Source organism: Stenella coeruleoalba (genome assembly GCF_951394435.1).
Source record: "Stenella coeruleoalba genome assembly, chromosome: 3".
NCBI classification, from domain to species: domain Eukaryota; kingdom Metazoa; phylum Chordata; class Mammalia; order Artiodactyla; family Delphinidae; genus Stenella; species Stenella coeruleoalba.
The window spans coordinates 117,791,321-117,816,754 of record NC_137148.1 but is presented as its reverse complement, the minus strand read 5'-3'; the positions used below and the strand labels follow the sequence as shown (position 1 = coordinate 117,816,754).

Genomic DNA, 25,434 nt, shown 5'->3' with positions numbered 1-25,434 from the left:
TTGCTAACTATTAAAGAAATGAAAATGATATATTTATTATAGCTGGAGGGGGAAGTCAGTAATAGAAGGGTGGGTGGCTAAAGAGGAGGTTATCCTTGAAGGAATTTAATAGGAAGACCATTACTAATAGAGAGGAAGTGAAGAGTATCTCTAGGCTGGAACAGTAGTTCATTTAGACATAGATGTGGTTTGTCCTTAATCATACTTCTCTAATCTTTCCCTCGCTAGCCAAGAAGGATCAGGAAGGTGGAGAAGAAAAGAAATCTGTGCAAAAGAAAAAAGTGAAAGAGTTAAAGGTGTTGGATTCAAAGACAGCCCAGAATCTCTGTGAGTAACTCTGTGATCTCAGCAATTTGAAATATGAAGGAGTTTTTCTAAGAGCTTAATTCTCGTGGATCCAGGGTGCCTTGATATGAAACTTCCATTTGTTAGTTCCTGGCATTGCATAGTAAATACCTGATAGCTAATCCCTTCAATAGCACTGCAAGATTGTTAGCATCTAGTTTTACAGCAAGAAAATAAAGGCTAATAGGACTTTTAGGAATTTGCCTAGTCACATAGCAGGTAAGAGGCAGGTCTGGGAGTTGAACCTCATATTTTCTTCTTTCAAAGCCATTACTATTTCCATTGCATCCACAGAAAATCTAACACAAATGTTCTAGGCACTGCACATTTCCTTCTTTCTCATTTTCTTTTAAGTATTTCCTTTAAAGGTGGGCACTGGCTTGACTTCCATTAAATCTAAAGTAACTTTGTGGTTTAGAATAAATAATGTAAATCCTGTACTTCTCAGAGTAGGATCAATAACTTCAAAGAGTTCTGTTCTGAACTTGCTACCTATACTCATAACTTTGATTGGTGGCAAATTTCAGATCAGAAACTCCTCTGCAGAGTTGATATAGGTAGTATTTAATGATCAGAATGAATGTTCATTTTTTTGTTCATTTCAACTGTTGGTATCCCTACTTTATGTTGCATAATGAAGATTTAAATATTTGTTCAACAAATATTTGACGGTCTGCCAGGTTTCAGGCTCTATTAGGCACATACTAGGTGTGTGTTTCAGAGATGAAAGGGTATGTATTCCATAAAGCCCATTCATGATCCAGTGACATGGCTGTTGTCCCCATTTTACCAAGTGAGAAAACTAAAGTTCAGATGTTATGACTTGGCCAAGATCACACAGGTAATGAGGACACATACCCACAAGTATAGTCAGTGATATAATGAGAACAGTAAGCCTTTACAATTCTTGACTATATAATCTTAGATCATTGGCAACAGATATTACTAAATAGTGTCTGTCGGTAAGTCCTTTTATGGAAATTAAAGTGATGTGAGATAGTTCCTCTTCTCAAGATTATCTCTAGCAACATTAAAATGAGCAATTGTTATTTTAGAAAATGATAAAAGACTGTGGGGTAGTACATTGTTATTTCCAGTTGAATGATATCAATATGGGAAACAGAATTTAGGAAGAGAATTGAGATTAGGAGGGTCTAGGTGTTATTTAGTGATTCAGTGATTATTAAGTGCCTCTTATATGGTGAGGATGCAAAACTAAGTAAGGTAAGTCCCTATCCTCATGAGCCATATGTCTGGTAGAGACAGAAAAGTAAATAATGGTTATAGCACAAGTTGGTAAGTGTTATGATGGAGGTGTGCTAGGAAGCTTATGAGAGCACTGGGCAAGGGGGCATCTAAATCAAGTGGGAGGAGTATTGGAGAGAGCTCAGTCATTCTAAATGAAGTACTGCTTAAAACTATTTACAACAAACTAAATGAAGGGTGAGGGCTGGCTTGTTTCAGGCAGAGGGATCAGCATGTATGAAGGCACAGAGGCATGTGTGCAGTTCAAGCACTGCAAGTAGTTGAGGACAGCTGAGCAAAGGCCGTATGTGGGGGAGTGGTGGTTGAAGAAGCTTTCAAGAAATAGACATAGAGGCCAGATCATAAAGAAGTCTGATAGGCTTAGGCTAAGAAGTATGTATTTTATCCTAAAAACTGTGAAAGTTATTGGAGGGATTTTAATCAGGAAAGTGAGTGATACAACCCTATGTAATTTGGGGGAGGGCTACGTCAGCAGTGATTATGAGGCCGGATTGCTAGGGTAGGGGAAGACTCTAGGCAGAGAGATGTGTTATGTTATGGCTTTAAACTAGGCGAGAGGTGATCAAGGCCTGAAACTAAGTTGTAAGGATGAATAGGAAGGCAGAAGATATTAAGAAGATAGAATTAATGGAACTTAGTGATTGATAGAGGGGATAAAGGAGATGTTTTCTTGGGTTAAGATCACTCTATAGAGAGTGGTACCACTTACTGAAATAGGAAAATCCAGCAGGAGCAGATTCTGTCTTCTGTGGGAGAAATGGTAGACATGAGTGAGAGATGGCAGAGTGGTAGGTAGGAATGATTGATTTAATTTTAGGATAGAATTTAAGGTTCCTGTGGGAATTCTCCAACAGGATGGGTGTATTAGGCATTTGGGTATAGAAATCAGGAGGAATGTCTGGCTGGAGATAAGAATTTAAGAGATAGTATATGAGTCATAGTTGAAGCCAATAATTTGCTTTGAAGGTCATTAATATTTGGGGGGGCAAGTAACAAAAAGGGGAGACCTCAAAGGAGGCTGGAAAGGAACAGCAAGAAAAATAGTCTGACATAGTCTAAGAAGTGGGAGTCGTAGTCAAGTAAAATCAGGACAGGACAAGTGTCTTTTGGATCTGGCATTAGGAAAGCCAGTGACCTAGGCAGGAATAATTTTAGTATAGCCTAAGTGTTAAGAACAGAAGCTCTGGAATCCGTTTGTATTTAAATCCTGGCTCCAACCCTTACTAGCAGTGTGACCTTGGATGGGTAGCTTAACTTCTTTAAGTATGTTTCCTTTTCTGTCAAATGTGGTTAATAATACAAACTTATACATTATTATAAATAGGGCTAAATGAGATATATATGTAGATTGTGTTTAAGATACTAGGTCTTACATGGAGTATACACTCAACAAATGATTGTCATCTTTTCACTGACTTTGTGGGGACAGAAGAATTAAGGAGAACGTGGAAGCAAGAATAGACTGTTATATTTTTAGAATGTTGTAAAGTGAAGGAAAGAAGGAAGTTGGTAATTAAGAATGTTGCATCAGGGAGGATTTTTTTTTTTAAGCTAGGAAAAACTTGAACGTGTATATCGTTGTCCCTCGGTATCTGTGGGGGATAGGTTCCAGAACCCCCCTCATATACCGAAATCCATGGGTGCTCAAGTCCTTTATATAAAATAGTGTAGTATAGTTGGCCCTCTGTATCCACAGATGTGGAAGGCCCACTGTATATGCTGAAGGAAAAGGTCCTTAGGGCTACCTGTTCTATTGAAACACGAGAAAAGGATGAGTATATGGATATAGTTCTGCTAAGCTTACGTAAAGAAGTGTCGGCACAAGTTTTCTTCTAGATGATTCCAAAATAGCCCTTACTCGAGCCCTTTTCTAGTCTGGTTCCAACTGAGGGCCCCCAGTGCTCAGTTTATAAGTGGCATGAGAGAAAGCTTAGCAAGTAATTTGACCGATGGCTTCAATTTTTCTCAGTAAAAAGCAGCAAGGCCTTTTTAGAACAAATGGGGAAGTGGCAGGACATTTGGGAGAATGGGGATATTTTATGTGGAGGAGCTACCAAGAGAGCCAGGAGAGCGTGGAGTAGGGACACACAGAAGGATTCCCCACCATCACCGGTGCCACTTCAGATTCGTAGAATCTGATCTGCAGTGTTCATCAGCCCAGGTGTAAGAGGAGAGATATGAGATGGCTGGGTTAACTAAGGACTGGAAGGAGAAGGAAACAAGAGAATAAGAATAGTAGTAATAATAGAATGGGAGTGAAAGGGTCGACTACAGGGTCTAGGTTAAACAGAGAAAGCAAAGTAGAACTGAGACATTCAGAGAAAATGGAATGGTCATCTCTCTCGTGGGAGAGAGCGAGCGCGCAGCAAGAGAGCACTCTGATGAGACTGAAGAGTCAATTTAGGGATAAGTGAGAGAGCTGAAAGGACGGGAAGTGTTTGTTGGGGAATGGGATGTGGCAATTTAAGAATCAGAGCATTTCAAGGCAGTGGCAGCTTTGAGGATGGAGTCAAGGGAGTGAGGAACTAAAATAGAACAGGGTGAACATTTTTGATGTATATATAGAGAGAGATCAAAGACTTCCTGTGTGAGCAAAGACAAGGTGTTTGTAGAATGTCGTGCTTGGAACAGTGTGGCTGGCGTGTGACATAAATGTGGGGATTCGTGGGAGGGAAAGCGGGGAGGTGGGAACCTTAAACACTGAGCTCAGGAACTTGGAGCTTAACTATACAGGCAGTGGGGAGCTGGTGGAGGTTTCAGATCATGACTTTAAGAGAGCACTCCCAGGAAGGTTGTCCAGCGTAGGTTTGTAGGGTGGGCTGGAAGCGGGAAGAGAGTGAGAAGAACATGTCTTTGTATCTCATTTCCTGGCAGCAATCTTTTTGGGTTCCTTCCGCATGCCCTATCAAGAGATTAAGAATGTCATCCTGGAGGTGAATGAGGCTGTTCTGACTGAGTCTATGATCCAGGTAAGGAGCAAGGTCGTTCTGGAGCTGGCTCTTTGCATTGCTATACACTAGCTCTGTCTCCTCTCTGCCTAGACGACGAGGACTCTGTAAGCATCGTTGACTTAAAGAATGCTGGCTTTATATAAGCTTCCATCTCTCTGGTGATCAGGTTATTTCTGGTATATTTTTCAAAAGTCCTGCCATCTCACTAGCTGCCTCCCCCACCACCCCCTGCCCCAGCCCGTGTCTCCTTCTTAGTGATCCTTGGGCAGAGCGAGGGACTGACAGGAGGCTCAAGTTGTCAGCTCATCCCCCTCAAACTTAGACAGTCCCTTCTGTCTTGCAGAATCTCATTAAGCAGATGCCAGAGCCAGAGCAGTTAAAAATGCTTTCCGAACTGAAGGACGAATATGATGATCTGGCTGAGTCAGAGCAGTTCGGCGTGGTGGTGAGTGAGGCCTGTGGCACAGACTCTTCTCCGACCCCCTCTTCCCCGAGAGCATCCGGGGCACTTGCTCCTGGCCTCTTGTCTATTCTGAACCCATCTTTCTCTCTTTCTCCTCCCTACCCTGGAACTCAGATTCTGCCATAGGAGGCTTAAGCCTGTATCTTCTTCTTCCTTTCCTCTCTTCTCTGTTGGCTAGAACGGAACTGCTTGTCTCTCCCCAGATGGGCGCTGTGCCCCGCCTGCGGCCTCGCCTCAATGCCATCCTCTTCAAGCTGCAGTTCAGTGAGCAAGTGGAGAATATCAAGCCAGAGATTGTTTCTGTCACTGCCGCATGTGAGGAGTTGCGAAAGAGCGAGAACTTCTCTAGCCTCCTGGAGATTACCTTGCTTGTTGGAAACTATATGAATGCTGGTTCCAGGAATGCTGGTGCTTTTGGCTTCAGTATCAGCTTCCTCTGTAAGGTGAGCCAGGGGGTTAGAGCAGGACGATGGAAGGGAAGGCTGTGGCCTCTAGGAGCCCAGTGTGGCAAACTGCTGTCGGCCTGAGGTGATCGTGGGCATGTCAGGACTCACCATTTCTCCTCTTCCCCCAAGCTTCGAGACACCAAGTCCACAGATCAGAAGATGACGTTGTTGCACTTCTTGGCTGAGTTGTGTGAGAATAACCATCCCGAGGTCCTCAAGTTTCCAGATGAGCTTGCCCACGTGGAGAAAGCCAGCCGAGGTGAGGCAGATTGGGGTGAAGCTAGAAGGTGGTTCCAAGCCCCAGAAATCTCTGCACGGGGTAGGGAAAGAAGACTCAGTCTAGATTTTAGATCCTTTTCAGTTCAGACAATTTTAAGGAACGGGAGAGAGCACAGGCGTGATGTCTAAGCCACAGGGAGGAGTATCGGGCAGAAGAGAGGTCTCCATGTACAGAAGTGGGAAGCACTCTTTCCCTTCTTAGGGAAACACCAGACACCAAAAAACAACTAGAAGAAAGGCAGGTATTTTTAGTTTAAGTCAACAGTTTTTCTCATTCAGAAAGCGTAGACTGGATTAGCAAAAACCAGGCCTCACCGTCCTGGGACTAGGCAAAGAAAAAGCAGCATTCAGTAGAAATGGGAACAGATTTCTGCCCACCCTCTATATTTCTGTGTAATGTCTCCTTCCTCCCAAACCCTGTTCTCTAAAATAAATGAGACCAAGATCCCGGGGGATTTCACAGATTCTTGTTAAATTAAATGAAGCCTCTCTTCTCTTCTTAGTATTGTACAGCTTATAGAGGCTGGAGGTTTAATCATCAAGTAATTTATAGTTTCACTGAAAAGCTGTGTGAAACAATTAGAGAGCATGTGAGAGGACTAAAATAATTAAGTACCAGCTGGATGTACAGACTGGAGCAGTGCCCTGAAGAACAGAACAGGGTTTTGAGACTGGAGGTAGTAAAAGCTCTTGCTGTCTGTTTTTGTGTCTACTTTAGTTTCTGCTGAAAACTTGCAAAAGAACCTAGATCAGATGAAGAAACAGATTTCTGATGTGGAACGTGATATTCAGAATTTTCCAGCTGCCACAGATGAGAAAGACAAGTTCGTTGAAAAAATGACCATATCCTTTCTTGAAAGGAGGGAGTTGCCCCCAGGGAAAAAAAGAACTTCCCGTGGGGGACAACAGGATAGATACGATGATACACAATTTTTGCTTAAAAAATGGTTTTTCATTAAAAAATGTTTTTTCATTAAATGCATAGTTCTTGAAAGCATTCTCATTGTTGTGGTTTGCATCAAACCATGCAAATAAAGTAAGTCTCCCTTGAGACCTTGCCCTCTGCCCCATCTCCCCACCTGCCAGACACACACACCCCATACTACACACACATACATATTCCCTTCTCCCTCCCCTTCCCAAAGATAACCACTGCCACTGGGCTTCTCTCTGATTTGCACCCTAATGAATGTATTTTAGTAAAAATTGCACTGTACTGCTTTAGCACTTAATATGTTTGGCCCTGTTTCCATAGCAGTATATGCAGAACAGTCTCTTTTTAAACTGCCACTTCCTATTCTTTAGGAATACCATAGTTTATGGTTTACCATTCCCGTTTGGATGTTTAGATTGCTTCTGGGTTTTGCTGATGCGCCGTGTTGCGCATCCTTGTGCCTGCCAGTACACATCTGTGAGTCGTCCTCAGGGCCAGAGAAGTGGCTCTGCTTCCTGGTGTTGGTTCTTTACTCTGGCTGCACAGCTTTGTGAAGGATGCACAGGAACAGTATAACAAGCTGCGGATGATGCACTCTAACATGGAGACGCTCTATAAGGAGCTGGGCGAGTACTTCCTCTTTGACCCCAAGAAGGTGTCTGTGGAAGAATTCTTCATGGATCTGCACAACTTTAAGAATATGTTTGTGGTAAGCAGGGTATACCTGCCGACTGAAGCTTTCGTGGACCTTTCTCACTTTCCACTGGGTTCATGTTGGTTGGTGGTGGGTGTGTACATGTGTGAGTGCATACGTGCCCACGTGTTCATTTTCTCCCCCACAGCAAGCAGTCAAGGAGAACCAGAAGCGGCGGGAGACAGAGGAGAAGATGCGGCGAGCAAAACTGGCCAAGGAGAAGGCAGAGAAGGAGCGGCTGGAGAAGCAGCAGAAGAGAGAGCAGCTCATAGACATGAATGCTGGTAAGAAGCGAAGGCGAAGGGCCGACGGGTTGAGACAGGAACATTTGGAAGGCTTCTCTGTCTAGAGTCTAGAGGCCAGAGAACAGCTCATGTCTGAGCTCAACTGCTGGCAAACGATTTTTGGCAGCCTTCTTCCTCCACGATCCTGATGCTGGACTTTAACCCCGACTCCGTTACATGCACGTTCCAGTGCTCGACTCTCAGTTTTTTCCCTCCTTTGCTGGTTCTGCATTATGTCTCATCTCCCCAGTGATTTAGTATTGTTGTAACATGTACTCTTGCCTTCTGCCTGTCCAAAAATTACCCCGTCTGGTTTTCATACCCTCTAGTACATCTTTTGTTCTTTTTCCCAAACTGTTTTCCTGGCCCTGCTCCTGTCTTTTAATGGCTTGCCTTCGCTTTCTGCTTATTTCACTAAGTATTGTGTCCCCAGTACCTCAGCACAGTTGTACACACCTATCAGATTGTAAATGGATTGAACTTCTGGAAAAGGGGGCAGGGGAGCTGGCCACCCTCTTCTTTCTTCAGCAGAATCTCTATTTCACTCTCAGAAGCATGTCTTTGTTGAAACATATGGCCTCAATTACTGGCCCTCTGTTTCCTGTTTCTGCTTCTTTCCTGCTGCCGACTCCCTGCCCCTCTCTGGCTGCTCTCTCTGCGGGCAGCGGAAATCCAGCATCCATTGCACACAGCCCTGAGCTGGTGCCACCCTTCTTGAACCTGAGGGGCTACGAGCCATCTAAGTAAAGAGGTTCTCTGGGCTGCTGGGTCTGGCAAGAATCCATGCTTTGCTGAGCACGAGTGGTGAGGGCTGCTCTGACACTCCAGCTCCCGGGGACTTCTCTTTGTGGCACGATCAGGGACCTGAAGCAGCAGAACTGCCTGCATTTCTGTCTTTTCTTTATATTTTTTGGGGAAGCAGTTCCCCTGCCCTTACTCCAGTTGTATATAAGCCACAAACTTTGCTCTGGTGATGCCATTAAAAAAGCCCACACCAAGTATCCTTCACCTTCCCCCATTCTCCCCAGGCCTCTAGGCTTTGTCCCCAGTTAATGTGTAGGACGTAATAGGGATAGATGGAGTCCAGCTGATTTGTGGGAGTCCAGCTGATTTGAAGGCTGCACACAGTCGTCAGGCAGCGCAGGGGACCCTGCCCTGGTCCATGTCCCCAAGGGCAAGCAGATGAGGTTGGAATGTAGGGCAGCTGCACTGGTGGTGTTTGGCCAGCAGGCGGCACTGGGAGCAGTGAGCCCAGCCTTGTGGCTGGCAGCCTACCTGCTCCTAGGGATTTCACAGTTTCAGATTTCACCACCCTTAGCTGTTGCCATGGAAACGGAGTGGGCTGGAATAAGGATTCTACATTAACTCTTTGTATTCCAACCAGAAGCTCCTCTTAGATGCAGAGCTGACTTCTGGAAGATGCAGCCACTGGGGGCAGTACTTAAGTGAAATACACTCTTGATCAGTGGTCTCTCATCTTTCCTCAGCCCTGCTCTGAAACTGAAACCAGGCTTTCCGTGAGAGGTTTATGTAAATTGGAGTGAAACACTTCAGGATAAAGAGAGAGTGATATAGTTCTTTATTAATGTCATAATCCTGGTCTCTGTACGTATCCCAGTCTTGCAGTCAAGCAGGTCTACACTTTTCTGTGCTAGTTCTGGTGGGGGTGGGAAGGGAGGAGGGCACTGCAGGAAAATTATGCAAGGTTTGCAGTGGTTGGTAACCAGTGAAACCTTTTGTTTTAACCATTTTCAAACAGACACGAGTAAACATGGGCTGTGAGCCTTGAGGTTGAGCCCTCCGTGTGCTCCAAGCCCCGAGAAGCTGTGGGCGCGGGCAAGCAGTTCAGTGGCAGTGCATTTTTTGTGGGGCTCAACACATGAGTGCTACTCGGGCTGAAGAGCTTACATCTCTGTTTTTGTTCATGACAGAGGGCGATGAGACAGGTGTGATGGACAGTCTTCTGGAAGCCCTGCAGTCAGGCGCAGCATTCCGGCGGAAGAGAGGACCCCGTCAGGGTAAGTCAGCAAGTGGAGCCCAGCCTGTGTGTTGAAGGAAGGCAGTGAGGCCTCTCTGCTCCTGGTCCTGCTTGTCTTGGGCTAATGAGCAGGTAATGATGTTCTGAGGGTTTAGAAACTTCCCCACAATAGTCCCTGCATCTAGAGTGGATTACCTGGTCCTCTTCCAACCATGTTAGAAAGTGCTGACTTGGAGAACTAGGACTTGAGGGACTGACAACAGATATTACATTTGATTATTCTTGTATCTCTCCTCATTCTTGAAGCAGAAACGTAGAATAAGCAAACCACTGTGCGGGACACAGAGATTTGAGTAGGCGTTTGTGTATATGAACAAAAAATTTGATGTAAATTCAAAACTGTACATTAGATGTAGGAATACAAAGAAAATAAGTCAAGAGTCCTTACTCTCAGCTTCACAAGCAGGAGAGAGAGAGAGAGAATAGAAAGTATAGAATCCTATAGAGAGAAGGCTAGGCGTCATTCTCCCCAGATGTAAGAATGTAGAGGAGCATCTCAACCGAAGGATTGTGCTGTGTCTGAAACCTGCCTTTTTCTTGGGTGTAATTGGCCTCCACCGCACTTGCCTTCCCCGTTTACTCCCCCGCAGCCTCCTCTCCCGACCTTCAGAAGATTTAAGTGGATTATGTTGAGCCAGAGCCTCTAAGAAGAATTATGGGGATAGGAGGACAAATGATCCAGGCATTAGTATGGGGAAGGATCAACGGTTAAACTGCCTTTGAGGGAAGTAATATAGTGGCCAAGAGACTGGTCCAGAAGAAGGTATGGCCAAAGCTACTCCTCATGACCTGCGCCACTGAGTCTGGTGAAGGCCCTTTGGGGCTAGGCATGATGGCTTCTTTCCTAGGTTGAAGGGTGGGCATTACAGAAAAGGCAGCATTAAGAGTTCGTACTTCTGAGGTGGTTTAAGCTATGTTCCCTATTCCCTGGCTGGTGCGTTCTGTAGGCCTGTGTGATAGGAGCTTCACTTCAACGTTATTGTACAGATGAGTTGTGTGGTTTGCTTTGGACACTGCTTAGCTATTAACAGTGGTATCTGTAGGACCTGTAGTACCCGTCTCAGCCTGTAAAGGTGACCTTATGATCAAGGGTATGGAGCATGTTGGCCCACACAGAGTCAGTGTCCTGGCCCAGACGTTGTAGATCCCTATGAGTTTCTTCGTGAATGGCTGACTGCCTGCTTCTGCCAATACTCTGAATACCCAGGGGGAAATTCCCTCTGAGGGCTCTTCTGTAGGACTTCAGAACCTGCCCTAAACAGAAGAATCCCTCATTACAACTCTGACCTATTTCCTGGCATCCTCTGAGTACAGGCTTTCTGGAGGGGAGGAGAGGTGAGTGTGCTCGACTTAGGTCTTTCTGGGATAGCGTGTTTAGTCGTGTAGATCTAGGTTTGGGCAGAGTATGAAGCTAGTGGTATTTTTGGTGTGTTCAGTCTTTAGAGATTGTTGCGACATTGTTTCCTCCCCACCATATAAGGTGACGTGGCCTGACATTAAGCGTTTCTAGATAAACAAAAATACATTGCCTCTCCCTGTTTTCCTCTATCCTCTCAGCTAAGTGCCAACCGTCACTGGACTTTTGGTGGGGAATTCCCTTTTAAGCTTCTTCCTGTAGAACTAAACCAGAATCCCAGATGCTTCCTGGACACAGGCAGCCAGACATCAGTGGCTTCCCTCTACTGGAGAGGCCCCATTCTCCACTTCTTCCCAAGTGAGAAACCAGGACTTACAGGCCGAGGAAGCAGGGATTTTGTTAGAACCTAACCTTTCAGCAGAGGACCTGGGTCAGTCGAAGTGCTGTTTCCCAGTGCAAGAAGGACTAGGAGATTCTGAAGCAAAAAGAAGGTGAAAATGAGAACTACGTACTTTTAAAATTGGCTCCATCTTGTATCCTTATCTTTCTGGGGTCACTAAACACACCGAACATATCTGGGAGAATCAAGGGAGACATTTCTAGTTACCCTGGTAACCCCTGTAGGCATTGGTACATTCACTTCCGAGAAAGTGACATGGCCTTCCATTAAACATAAACAGAAGGCCAGGCATCACAGTAGAGTGCAAAGAGCATAGGACTAGGTAGGCATCAGAAGACCCAATGTCACATCCAACTGATGCTGCCTAGATTACCTGAGACAAGTTTCTGGGACTCAGTTTCTTCACGTCTAAAATGAGAGTTGGGCTAGAGTGGTCTCCAGGGCCCTTTACAGCTTTAGTATTTTTTTTTTTCTACCATGACAGTAGGATTAAGAGGAGAAGAAAAGAAAGAGGCTGGACCCAGAAGGCCACATTGTAAAACTATAAAGGTTTCCCTCACTGGCTGCCAGACTTAGCTGGTCCACCCAGTGCCTGGCCATCTCTGACTGTTCCTGCTGACTGATTTTGAGCTAAAAAACCGAAGCACTATCACGCAGGTCTGCCTCACAGCCCTCCTCCGTCCCAGAAAGGCAGCTGTCCATATTGAAAGACACAGCCTTTGCCCTGGGATTTAAAGGAATGTTTAAAAAACATCTTCTGGTCTCTGGAGACCTGAGGGAGTGACCAGTATACAAAGACCCATTGAGGGGTTGGAAGAGGAGCGTTACTATCAGGGCTGGTTCATTAAAAGTGACATGTAAACTGCTGTGATCTGCAGGGTGTGGGAGAACAATGCCTGGAGTGTCAAGGGGAAGAATCCATGTGATTGTATTAGAGCTGCTATTTCAGGCTGACGATTGAGTCAGCTTGTGGTTTTAATGACTCAACTTTATCTCCATGTCTGAATTGTGGCTCCTTATATACAGGCCATCTGCTCACTGGGATAAAAGTCAAGGAAAGAAAGAAATTCATCTCCCTCTCCCTTTCCTTCCCTCTGCCACTTCCCAGCTTCCAGCTAAGCTCTCCCTACACTGATAGAACCTTAGAGTTGGGACCAGCGCTGAAGCCCTCCAGTGATTAGCATCTCACCTTCTCGTAGGTAACAGGACTTGAGACCCAGATAAGGTCTTGCCAGGATCTACAGAACTGGCTAATGATAGAGCCAGAACTGTAACCCACTGTTGTGAATCCAAGTCCAGGAATATTTCCACTAAGCCTGTGTGAGGAGCAGGAGATGACAGCGAGCCCTCTGTGTAGGCCAGAAATGCTCTTTCATACCTTCCAGCAAGGAGAGCCCTGGACACGGTGAAATTGCTTCAGGGAGCTTTCCAGCGACCACCTGTCTAGAGAGGTTAAGAGTATATCCTCTACCACCACTAGTTCTCCCTCCACTTTTGTAAAAATAGGACAGGAGTTATAATTAGGAGTGTTGTAGACAATAATGAGTTCTTTAGGATGGTAATGATTGCCCCATCTGTCCTAGTTTCCTCTTCCCTAAGGAAGCTTATTAACAAGAGTACTTCCTCCTTAGTAGTAGTTCCTAGCCTGTGTGTTATAAATATCTTTTTTCCAAATCATTAACCTTTTTCTAATTCATCCACACTAGTGTTATATGTCTGATTTCGCTGGTGTTTTTATCTAGCTCACCCCTAACTTCTAGAAATCTGGCCTCAGAGAGCTTTGGCCAATGTCTCAAGATTGTTCCCTTTTCCCCCCAGTCTGTGGGACTACTAGGAGTTAATAATCCTCCCTGGTCCCGTAGAATCAAAATATCTATCTGCTTCTGTGGCTACTTTTCATCGTCTTAACAAGTACCCAAGTTAGGGAAAGGCTGGGAGAGGTTGTCTTCTGGATAGTCAAGCTGTTCAGCATAACTGTGGCCCTGAAGCCAGAGTGGCAGCCAGGATTCCTCGATTCTGTTCCCAGTTCCAACAAGAGTTTTTCTCTTTTCTGATTCTGACCTTAGGCCACATCAGGTCCATGCCTAGTATACCTACCTTCTAGGCTTAAAAGGGAAATTCTGGTCTTTCCTGACTTACCCTCCACTCAGGTTTTATGCAGTCCTGCAATGCATCAGAAGCTTTTTGAATCTAGGAAAATACAGAGACGTGCTTGATTAGGTACAACTGGTATCTTCTTAGTTTTAGAGGAAGAAACCAAAGAGAGAAACAGCTGAAGATACTTCACACTTGTACTTTGACTTTTCCCATGTTGTCCAAGACAGGTGTTCCTGAAGACCCAGTGTTCCTTTTCCCTGGGTCCAGAGTCAGAAATTATCTTAACATATACTTACCCCTTGAGTCACACACACACAAATATAGTTGGAATATTTTCTCACCTGCTCCTGACTGAATTCAAAGGAGCAGCAAAGTGATAATCAAGCCACTGCCTCTTCTGGACATGACAAGTAGGGTCCTAGAGAAGGGAGCATTCCAGAAAAAGAGCAGAAACTCAGCAGGTCTGAGGAAGATTTTGCTGGAGATAGGAGACCATCTTAGTCGCACTCCTACGCACCCCTTTCCTCCCCCGTCGGTCGCTGAGGCATCATCACACGTTCATACTCCGAGGAGTGGTTTGTGTGAAACCCTATAGTCTTGGTCACACACCTTCCCCCGTAACCAGATGAGCCCTGTGCCTGCCAGCCAGGGTCTTCACTATTCTTTCTCCTCTTGGTAGACAATCCTGCGTGTCCCTGGGAGGAGGAGGAGGAGACCTGTAAATTGGTAACCTGTGGACATGCTGTGTGCTTCCAGCTGACCCGCGGGTAGCCTCTGCCGTGTGAACACAGTGGCTCTGGGTCATGTTTCTGCAGAGGCTGACAGCCCTGGTGAAGACCTGGGCCCTCTGACCCTGTCTGGCTTCCGTCCCAGCCAAAGCTTTTTGCTGGTCTCAAGAAGGCAAAGTGGACACTTTGTTCACTGACCCTTCTGGACCTCTTCCTTCCTGCTCGTGCCCTGCCGCTGCCCTGGCCTGCATTTAGGGGTGCTGGCCTTCTCTCCTCTGTCTCTGCTTCTTTAAGGTTTAGGCACTGCTTTCTCCACCCAGCTTTCCCATGACCCAGCAAGCTGTTTTGTTTTTTGTTTGTTTTTTAATTGGATATAAATCACATACCTAAAATTCACCCTTCTAAAGTATACAATTTACTGGTTTTTTTAGCATATTCACAAGGTTGTACAACCAGCACCACTAATTCCAGAACATTTCATGACCCTAAAAAGAAACCCCACATCCATTCTCCCCACGCCTAGGCCTGGCAACCACAAACCTACTTTCTGTCTCTGGATTTGTCCATTCTAGAGATTTTACAGAAATGGAATTATAGCATCAGTGGCCTTTGTGTCCGGCTTCTTTCACCCCTGGCAGGCAGCTCTTTGGGACCTGCAGTCTCTCTGCACTGCTTGTAGGGCATGGGAAGAGGCAGAGAGCATGAGATGGGCATGGTCCCAAGGAACGGCTTTCTTGTTGAGGATACTGGGACCATAAATGTGGATTCCATGAATGAATATGAGTCTTGGGGATGACGCCCAGGAGTTAGGACAGTTAGGACAGAAACTCATGGGCTGATTGGTTCTTCTCTTCCTATTTAGGGTGGCAACAGAAGCTTCACTATCCCTTAGCCCATTGGGCTAAGATTTCTTTGTAGGGTTCGTCCTGGCCATCCTTGACCCCAGCTCTGCTTTCCCTGACATACCTTTCACTACCCCTCCCCCTACACACACCCACACACACATACTGCACACCTTGTAGAGCCCTTGGCATTTGGATCATCGCTGCTGCCCTTGAAGAGGTGGAAAAGAGCTCAGCGTGTGGGCACGGCGAGAGAGAGGGAGGGTTGGTGGAACCCAGGCGAGTGTGGCATCATGTGACGTCAGTGCATGGCTGCAGCTCCTCTTTGCGGGAGTCCCTCTGGCCGCCTGCTAAAGGCCTTCCTCTACTTGGGACAACCCTGCCCAGGGCTGACTGAAAGTGATTTTGGCCTAGGAGCTTCCTGAGAACTGCCAAGAAAACAAAAACAATACTGTTGACTAAGCTTGAGTCTGTTTACTTCCAACAACCCTCTGATGAGAAAACAGATTTTGAGTACTTCTCTACATTACACTGCTGATACTTGAACTCCGTTGTGTCTGTCTAGCTGTATTCAAACTTCTTATACTACTTTTCACACAGGAACTCAAGAGCTTGCTCTCCTACCTGTACCGTACTCTCATATTCCCTGCTTGCCCCCCTCCCCGCCGCAAAGGTATCTCCCATGTGTTCCTGGCTTTCTTCCCCTCCTTCTTCAAAAGAAGGGCCTCTGAACTGGACAGGGCCGCCATGTGTGCATGGCTTCTGGCCGAGTATCTGCCGTAGAGATCGATAGGGATTCGAAACTGGCCTTCCATGGATGAGATCTCTCATGTCTTCTCTTGCAGGCAACAGGAAGGTCGGGTGTGCAGCCATATCTCAGCTAGAATCAGTGCTGACCAGGGACGATGCCATGACCTGTGTTCCTGCCAAGATGTCCAAGAGCGAGGAAGTCCCCACCATCCTTGAGGAGGCCAAGGAGTTGCTCGGCCGGGCAAGCTAAGCCAGGTCCTGGGGCCATGGCAGCTCCTCAGTGGAGCTCCAGACTGTCCCTGCCCTGCAGCGTGTGGGTGAAGGGTCACAGAGCTATTCCTCTGCGGTGGCCACTCCCATCACCTTGACCCCATCTTTGTCTCCAGCCTGCTGCTCTCTGTACATCACACACAGCTTCAGCTGCCTGGAGGCCAGAAGGAAAGGGCAGGGTGGGGAGGCCTGAGGCCAACCCGGCCAGCCCTGGCTCTCGTATTACCAAAGCAGGCTCTGTGTTTGCTGCCTTAACCCCAAGTGTCTCCTCCGTTCTCCGTGGCCTCATCTCAGACAAGGCCCCACCTGCTTTCTCAGCCTCTACCTTTCCCGTGGGCTTTTGCCTAGGTCAGTCTTGCTGGGTTTATGCTTTTCTTTTGTGTTTTCTCTGGCCCTGAGAACAGCATGGGCTGATGAACCTTTGGGCTCTGTCCCTCCTTTCATTGCTGTCACCACCACCCCGCCTCCCTGCTCCTCCTGCCCCTGGCTCTTGTTATTACTAGGGGTGTGGCATTGGGAGCTGCTTCCAAGGAAGTGGGGAGCAAATCCCCCTTATCCCACTTTTTGGGAAAGGCCTCCCAAAACAAAAAGAACCTGGACCACTTTTATCTGTTCTCCTGTGGCCTAGGCCAGAGCCTAGGGCGGGCAGGCATGGCACAGGTGGGACCTGCCCCCAGCCTGCTGCCATGCTCTGTGCCCTTGCCTCTCTGGACCCTCTGCACCAGCCCTAGGCTACTGCGCCACAGGCCCTTCTCACGCCCTCCCTAGAGCTTTGGTGCATCTCATCCCAACACCTTATCCTCTGTCTCCAGGGAAATGGGAGGTGGAGCCTCCTGGCTGAGAAATTGTTTTGCTAAAGGATCTATTTTTATATGAAATTTTTTTTTTTTTAAGAAAAATAACTCTTCCTTCCTCCTTTCCCCTCCATAATATAAGAGGCTTTGATGGCAGGTTCCAGAGTCCCTGGGATTTCTCCCCACAAGCCTCAATTCTGAACAAGCCCCTGGACCTCCACCTCAGCCCTCAAGCCTCTGGGCCCTTGAGGCCAGTGCAGACTCTCTCTCCCAGCATCTGACTCTGAGGCAAGGGGAAGCTCTTCTCTTGTTGAGCTGGACCAGGCCTAAGAGTAGTGGGAGCTCTGAAACGACAGAGTTTTTATAAATTTAATATATTTATCAAGCCAAATGTGCAAATGCTAACTGGCCACTCTGGAGCAGTGCGCACAGGCTGTGCCCCACCCTGCTCTCTTCTCTGCAGTGGGCAGGCCAGACTCTTTGGCGGTCCCAGCCACAGGAAGCTCAGATTCTCCGGTCAAGGTAACACTTTGCCCTCCTGTGCTCCCTTCAGCTTCCCACCCCTGGGAGAGAGAATGGCACTGGTAGGACCTGGCGCAAAAGTATAGTTACTAGAGCAAGGGGGAGCTTAGGAGACCTAAGGGCGCCTGCAGGGAGGCCTTGGGGCCCGGAAGGAGGGTTCTGGTTGTTGGGGCCTGTGTGTGGAGGGGCAGCAGCAGCTCCTTTGCACTATTTCTGGGAGGACCGCGGTGCAGGGGCCTGCTGCTCCCCTAGGTCCCTCCTCCCTGCTGACATCTGGGGGTTTGACCCTTTCTTTTTTAATCTACTTTTGCTAAGATGCATTTAATAATAAAAAAGGGACAAAATGCAAACCTGTTCCCCTCACCTCTTGGGCTTCTGGGATGTCATCACCTCCAGTTTGTTGGGTTTGTTTCCAACTGTTAATAAAGCATTGAAACAGTACTGCCTTACAGCTTCGTTTGTGAATTTCTCAACTGTTTGTCTCCACTCTCATCCAGGCTTCTCCACTCTTGTCCTGCCTCAAGCCCGACTGACCTGACAAAATCATCAAAAGGGTGCCGGCACCTTCAAGGTGCCAGACGCTACGATTGGGCGCAGGGCTAGAACCGATCATACATAGTGGCTTCTGTCCCGCCATTTGCCCTCTGTAAAGGGGTAGGGCCCCAGTTCAGCCCCTACCCTTCCACATTGCTGCCTCTTGCCTTGGAACCCTTTTCTTGGATTCAGTTCTGGGACCCCACCTCCCCATGACCCCAGACTTCACATGCAGTTTCCTGGCAGTACCTGTGCCTCTTCTGCTAAGGGAAACCTATGACTGCCATTCTGCCATTCTCCCGTATTCCCCTCCCACACTCACTTTTGGTGTCCACAGACCACATTCCAGGCTAGGGCTTACCCTGGGGTGGAAACCTGAGCCTGCCCAGCAGAGGTCAAAAGACAGAGGTCATGCTCCAGGTGACTTGATGCTCAGAGCCCAGACTTGTTTGAGCACATTGTGACCTGCACAAAGAAATCTTACAAACCAGGTCCAGAACAGACAGGGAAAGGCTTGGAGAGGAACCACAAACCCATTTGGGCAGGCTCTGGAACTGGAAATAAAAGCCTCTTAAGTAACCCTGGAGCCTGTGCAGCTGTCTCCATCGTATGGCTGGGGATGCGGAGGTGGGTTCCCTGCCTCCTTCTTCCCCACCCCCAGAGGCCACGCGTTTCTGGCTTAGAGCTGTATAGGCACACATACCAATTAGGGGACCGACCAACCACAGCTGCTCACGCGCTCTGCCAGTCTCCTGCCGTGCCTGGAATAGAACCCAGGCGACCGGCACCCCACCCTCTGCAGCCTGGCTCTCAGAAACAAAACCCCGCTTCCATCTCAGCAACCACGCACACCACCCTTCCTCCCACGCAAGAAAGCCGCCCCCAGACGCCTACCTAGTTGGAAGGCTTGGTTTCCATGACAACAGACTTCAGAAGCTGGGAGACCGCTTGACCGGCTCTGGGAGAGTACAGAGGACGCCCAGAGACAGCCACCCCCAACCCTGCTGTTGGGCATGCCCTTGCCCTCATCGACCTCCCTGAAAACCCCAATGGGTCTGTCTTTATGTCCTTCCGCCCCTTCCTCCCACTCTGTTGCCTGCAGCTTCTTTGGCGGCAGCAACCTCGAATCCCTCCTTGCTTCCAGGAGGCTGGAGGAGGCGGGAGACGGGCTAGGCGAGAAGTGAATGGAAAGCACAGAGAGAGGGAGAGAGGAAGGGAGGGCATCTGCGCCTGCGGGCAATCTTATATCTGTCTTGCTCTTTCTGTCCCCTTGACACCGCCCGCCTCCCCCCCCACCCCCCCACCCCCGTACACATGCATTCCAAGCCCCCTGGGAGAAAGGGTGGGGGAGGTGAGGGGTGTGGAGGAGGACTGGCAGAGGAGAGTCCACCCTCCTCCCCTGGCAGGGCGCTCGGGGTGGTCATTTTAGCAGGGAAGGGGCGGAACTCAGGAAACGTCCACGGCCCCTCTCCAGCTCTATTTGCCAGCCCGCGCCGCCCCCTCGCCTGGGTCTCCTCTTCTGCCTGGAGACGGCAGCGAACAGACAACGGAACCCGCCGCCGCACGCTGCCACGTCGCGCTCAGAAATCCCCTCCCCCACAGCGGACCCACAAGCCGATTACACACACGGGGTACAGATCCACAAGCACCATTACGGTCAACGCACACCATTATATATGCACGACGGTGTTGCCGCATTTAACAATTATACACAGACTCTCGGGCACTGACCCAAAACCAACACGCAACACAATAATCGCCTCCGATCCCGCTCGTCTTCCAGCATACAACTCTGAGCTCATCACTTCATCCACACACGCCAGGAGCCCCCATCTCTTACATAGAAACGGTGAACCTTTCAGAAGAAATCTTTTAATTTTTTTCAAAGAAAAAAAGCCATATAAATATTAGAGTATAAAACTTGCGTGAGACACAGGAAGGGGGTGGGGTGGGGAGCTACGTGACTATGCAAAGAGAAGCGCTTAGAGGAGTCAGGACGCGGGAGGGGGTCGCCGCAGCGCGTGGACACAGCACAAAACACAGCACGGGCCGCCGCAGGCAGATTCGGGGACAGACGGCTGCGTGGAGCCCGCCGCCCGCGGCCCACTCGCCATTACGGAAAAGCACGCCGCACTATACACTATTGGCTATTCTACACCAGCCGAAAGGCGGGGGGGGCTCTACACCACTGCAAGGGCCGGGTGGGGTTCTCGCGAAGCCCCGCTGCGTGAACGGGACGCCGGGGGCAGAAGGGGTGGACAGAGGAAGATCTATGCACAAGGAGGCACTGGGGAACTTTAACCAGGCTCTGGCCACGAGGGATCGGACTGGGGGCCTGGGCAGTGGCCTTCACAGAGATGAAATGGCACCTGTCGAGGTGAAGGACTGGGGTTGCTGGATGCAGGGGCCCTGTGGAGAAGCAAGCCCTGATCCTGGGCTGACACTTTCCACTTGGTCCCTGCTCTAGCTCCTTTCCTTCCCAACCCAGGGACCAAAAATGGTCTAGCTGGCCCTCCCTTCCTGCTGGGGCCACACTGATCCTTCCACCAGCAGCACCTCTGGAGTACCCAGCACCCACAGAGGCCCCTCTGACCTCTCCAGGGGACCTGGTCCCAAACCTGCTCAGAGCTTCCTTGGACCATAATGCCAGTTTAAATCCATTGGTGCCCGTAGCTCAGCCCACCGCTGGCTGCCTGGGCTGCCCTGTATATGATAGATGAGGGTCCAGCCTGGTGCTTGGCTTATGGCTGGAATTTCGGGATCTGGTCAGTACCCTGGGGGCATACAGAGCCTCCAGCAAGACCCTGTTAACTGATGGATCAAGCTTTGTCCATCCCCCCATACACACACACACACACAGACACACACACACACCCTTCCCTTCTTTATCTTACCACCCCATACTGTCTTAGAACATGCAGTGAAGTCTCTTGTTTGGGGAGGGGGAAGTCACAGCATGCAGTGGGAACATCAAACAATGAAAACCAAAAGACTGGTCCCCAGGGTGTTGGGAAGAGGCATGGTAGCAAAATGCCCTCCCTAAATCCAGCAAGCATCAGTACCATGGGAATGGTGACCATATCTCCCAAAACTTGAGCTTGGTCTCAGGTCCTGGAAGGAGGTGAAGGGATTGGCACCAAACCATGCTTTGGGGGAAGTCTGAGAATTGAAGGAGAGGCCAAGAGGTCATGATGCCCTTCCAACTCTTCAGAACTATGAGCCTTTTTAGGTCACCAGGTACCTCAACACCCCCAAACAACTTAAGAAAGAAGAGCTGTTGAGGAGGAGGGTGGGGTGGGTCGGGTAGCAGGGAGGCAGGGGATGGATGGGCCCGATTGAATTTGGAAGATGGAGGAGTTCAGCTGTAACTGAAAGGGGTGTGATAAATGGTGTCTACACTAACCCACTACCCCCATGGGCACAGCAATTGATTGGATGGGGGTTCCCAGCAGAACTCCCTTTGCATATTCAATCCCCTGGGGGCAGAGGGGGGGTGTTGACTGGGCACTTGTTTCTGTTTCCCAAGGGGAGCATGGCCTGGGCCCCTACCAGTATCCTGGGGGTGAGCCCTGAAAATCCGAGGCCTGGGCACAGGTAGGGAGAGGCTGGGCTGGTTGGGGAGGGAGGCTGCCCTGTGGCTCCAAGGCCTGGCCTCCGCATTACTTCTTCTCCTTCTTGCCCGACTTCTTCTTGTTGCCGTTGCCACCTGCCGGGGCCTTGCCATCTCGCTTGCCAGCTGCGTTGGTCAGAGTGGCATTGCTGCCGGGGATGTAGACGTTCTGGCGGTAGTCGGGCACGTGCTGCAGGGTGAACTGGGGTCCGTAGCGGGCACTCAAGCCCATGGTGCCGGCACTCCCTCCCAGGGTGGAGCTCCCATCAGCGGCTTCTGCAGAGACAAGGGAAGGTCAGGGGCTAAACTTCAGGGTCCCCAACAGTTACTCTCTTATAGCACAAGCAGTTATAGCACTGGACACACCATCCCACCCACAAAGGGGTAGGACTAAGAGGCTCTAGCGTGACCACCTAGGTTTCATTCCTAGTTCTTTTACCTAGTCAACTGTGATCCTAGTCAAGTGTACCTAACCTCCCTATGTCTCCTCAGTTTCCTGAACTGCAAAATGGGGATAATAATAGTACCTATCTCTTCTGGTTTTCGCGAAGGCTAACCAAGATTACATATGTAAAGCATGTAGACTAGTGACTTCAAACATGCTAGCTGTCATTTCTCTCAGGGCTGAGACACTGCTCTCAAGGCCTTGCCCTAGCCCTTCTCCAGGCAGCCTCTCTGGTCTCCACACTAGACCACAGACTCCTGGGCGACCAAGACCATGGTTCGTGCAGGTTCCCATCCTGTTCCACCCAGTGCCAAGCACAGACCGGGCATTGAGTTGTTCTCTTATGAGTTAGGAGTAGGTGCTTTTCCAGGGATTCATTTCGTAACAGCAACCAGTGCCTACTGTGTGCCAAGCACCTTGCTAGATGTTGCACATGCATGACGGCTTTTTACCTCAACTCAACACTCCAGGGACGTGTGTGCTCTTATCCCCGCTTTACAGATGAGAGAAGCAAGGGTCAGAGAAGGTAAAAGACTAGCCCAAGGCCTACGAGCCAGGACAGGTGAGAGCAGGGGTGAGGCCTAAGTGTATCTTAAGTGTATGCTGTAGGGTATGGTCACCACCACCACCACCACCAGAGGCCTGCACCTCATCGCTGCTCTGAGGATACAGGAGGGGGAGAGAGGCTGAGAAGATGATGATCCCAGGACCAGATGTCTTAGGTACAATGTAGGCACAGGCTCACAATGTCAGAGTAGGTGGCATCAGAGAGAGCCTGTAGCCCAACTTCCCATCCTGCACAAGAAGAAACTGGGGTCCAGAGAAGTGCAAATTCTGACTCTGGCTCAGTGTCACCTGGGAGCTTGTGAGAATCACAGACTCAGAATCTGCATTTTAACAAGATCTCCTGGTGATGTGTATGCACGTTAAAGGGAGAGAAGCACAGAAGTACCTACCTCCCTGGGTTTCTGTGAGGATTCAAGGAGACAGTGCTTCATCCAGTGAAGCACTTGATAAGAGCTCACTAAACGTCAGCTGCTGCCGCCAGCACCACCACCAGCACCATACTGCGCGTCACTGCTTCCATCCTACGTGCTCCCGCGCCGCCTCCCCCGGGGGCAACAAACCAGGAGTTTTGATGACTCTGGCAGAGCTCATGAAGCCTCTTGCTGGAGTCCTCCCGCAGTTGGAGAGTTAAAGCCCCAGGAGTGCCCAGCCCAGCCCCCATATAGCAGAAGAGGTTCCCCCCACCCTGGCCTCCCTCCACCCTCACCCCAGACCCTGGGAGTGGGTAGAGAGGGTGACTAAAGCCGGAGAGGCTGAGTAATCCTGGGACACCAACCAGGGATTGAGAAGCAGACAGGAAATATTTTCAAAGAACAGCACCAAAGGGGGAGGGGCAGAAGAGAAAGCCGAGGAGAGATGAGCCCCGGCCTTTCCCCCTCCTCACTCCAGCGCTCAGGTTTCCACAGCCTCCATTTCAAGCCCCAAATCTCCGCCGTCCGAGGGCCTTCAGGGGGCGGGGAAGTAGGTTGGGTGGGAGGGAGCAGCGCCCACTTCCTCCTCTCCTTCCTCCGGCTGCGCCCCTCCCCCAGCCCTTTCATTGCACGGACGTTTCCTCCGTTTTCCCTAATTAATTCCAGGAGGGAGCGGGTCCTCGACCGCGCTGCTCCCTCCCCTCTCCGCCCCCCCGGAATGGAAGCAATGGGGGAGGGGGCCCAGATCCGGCTTCAAGAGCCAGGGTTCCAGAGTGATTTAGGGGTCAAGAGGGGAGACTGTCAGGGGCGCCAGAGAGAGAGAGACAGAGAGAGGGAGAGAGAAAGGGGAAGAAATGGGGAGAAACAGGGAGAAGGGAGGCAGAAAGAGAAAGCTAGGAAATAGGCTTGACTGGGTAACTGGAAGCCAGGCCCACCCACATCCTACATGCACCCACGATCTCTAAGGAGCACCCTAAGGGGCACCCGAGCAGATGAAATGACAAAGCGAGCCCCGCCACCTCCTCCCCAGAAGCCCAGACCTGATGTTAGCCTGGGCCCTACAGGATGCAGTGAAGCTGGGCTGGACCGGGAGGGAGGAAGATGGGGAAACCCAGAGTGTAAGAGAAACGGGCTGCCCTTGAGTTCCGTCCGGTCAGCTCTGCCGCGAAGGAGCCAGCCGTGTGACCCTGACCGAGGCCCTGCCTGACCCCGACCTCAGTTGGATTGAAGGCTCTGACCTTCTGTGGAATCAAGTCTCCAATGGCCCCCCCTACCTTCTAACCCTGCAAGACCTACACTGGGCAGGAACCAGGATCTTTCCTGAGTCCAAGGAGAAACAGATTTTGAAGAGCAGCAAGAAAGAACCTGGGCATCCTCTGGCCTGGAGGAGGGGAGAGCGCTGCCAGCCTCTCTCCTCAGGGAAGCACCTCCCAGCCCCATCCTCCCCGCTCCTCCCGCCCTGCCCTCCCCACCCCGGGGCTGAGGGCGCAACTCCAAGCAGTCCAGGAGGCCCGGTGAGACTCAGCCAGGGCCAGCTGAGCCACAGGCTGCAGCCTCCTTGAGAGCACACCTCCCCCTCAAAGGTTTATTTAAAAAGCCTCCCAAGTATACTTGCTCTCCCGCCTGCTTACTCCTCCTCAGCAGCCCCACAGGCCTGGCTGGGCTGGACTCCAGGAACCTCTCTGGCTCCAGGGCCAGGAAGGGGGTGTGAAAGTGAGAGTAGGGCCTGACCCTGCCACCTCCACCCCCAAGGTCCATCCCCCCAGCTGACACCCGGCTGGGGCCCTGTGTGGGCCAGAGGGGTGGAGCCCTGACAGGGGAGCCAGACTGCGGTGACCCGGGGGCCTTCTGGGAGGGTCTGGGGCTATAAATACTGATTCCATTTCTGTTTTTAAAATCTGGATTTAGGCTAAAAATCTGCTTCCTGGCCTTAGGGCTCAAAGCCACAACAGCTAAAATATACCTTACTGTCTGTTTACTTCCCTCAAGAACCCAACTTGGCATCTCCTCAGACCCAGCTAACTCCCTCTTTCCTACTCAGTATCTGGCCTCTCTAGAGCTACAGCAGCTCTCCCACTCCCACTCCCACGCCGAACCGGGGTCAGCTCTGTCCCAGAAGGCTGGCCCCCCCCCGCCCCTTCTCCCTTCCTCTTCGCCACCCATGGCCTCGCCCCACTGGGCCTCACAGACATCCGGGGAAGGCTTGCCAGATTTAACAAATAAAAATAAAGGGTGCCCAGTTAAATCTGAATTTCATATAATTTTTTTTTAGTACAGTATGTCCCAGTCCTAACATTTGGAACCTACTCATGCTAAAATATGACTTGTTGTTTATCTGAAGTTACAATTAACGGGTCATCCTGTATTTTATCTAGAACCCTCATCTGGGAGAATAACGCAGCACTAAG

General features: G+C 49.5%; 2 protein-coding genes across 9 annotated transcripts in view; one reads left to right on the top strand and one right to left on the bottom strand.

Annotated features, from left to right (window-relative positions):
* The window catches only part of DIAPH1 (diaphanous related formin 1), a 97,465-nt gene extending 79,567 nt beyond the window's left edge, over positions 1–17,898 (top strand). Inside the window, exons 18-27 of the mRNA XM_079916506.1 lie at positions 229–327; positions 4,486–4,580; positions 4,906–5,007; positions 5,229–5,468; positions 5,601–5,730; positions 6,469–6,594; positions 7,230–7,393; positions 7,527–7,662; positions 9,594–9,680; positions 15,970–17,898. Coding sequence (XP_079772632.1) covers positions 229–327; positions 4,486–4,580; positions 4,906–5,007; positions 5,229–5,468; positions 5,601–5,730; positions 6,469–6,594; positions 7,230–7,393; positions 7,527–7,662; positions 9,594–9,680; positions 15,970–16,124 — 1,334 coding nt within the window. The 3' untranslated portion in view covers positions 16,125–17,898. The remainder of the gene's footprint in view (positions 1–228; positions 328–4,485; positions 4,581–4,905; positions 5,008–5,228; positions 5,469–5,600; positions 5,731–6,468; positions 6,595–7,229; positions 7,394–7,526; positions 7,663–9,593; positions 9,681–15,969) is intronic.
* LOC307183651 (protocadherin gamma-C3) overlaps positions 17,825–25,434 on the bottom strand; it is a gene marked incomplete at its 5' end in the record, with an annotated part of 178,578 nt that continues 170,968 nt past the window's right edge. For all 8 annotated transcript variants that reach the window (XM_079916467.1, XM_079916475.1, XM_079916473.1 and 5 more), the window contains 3 exons: positions 17,825–17,876; positions 18,356–18,459; positions 18,889–21,880. In XM_079916467.1, coding sequence (XP_079772593.1) covers positions 21,654–21,880 — 227 coding nt within the window. In that variant the 3' untranslated portion in view covers positions 17,825–17,876; positions 18,356–18,459; positions 18,889–21,653. The remainder of the gene's footprint in view (positions 17,877–18,355; positions 18,460–18,888; positions 21,881–25,434) is intronic.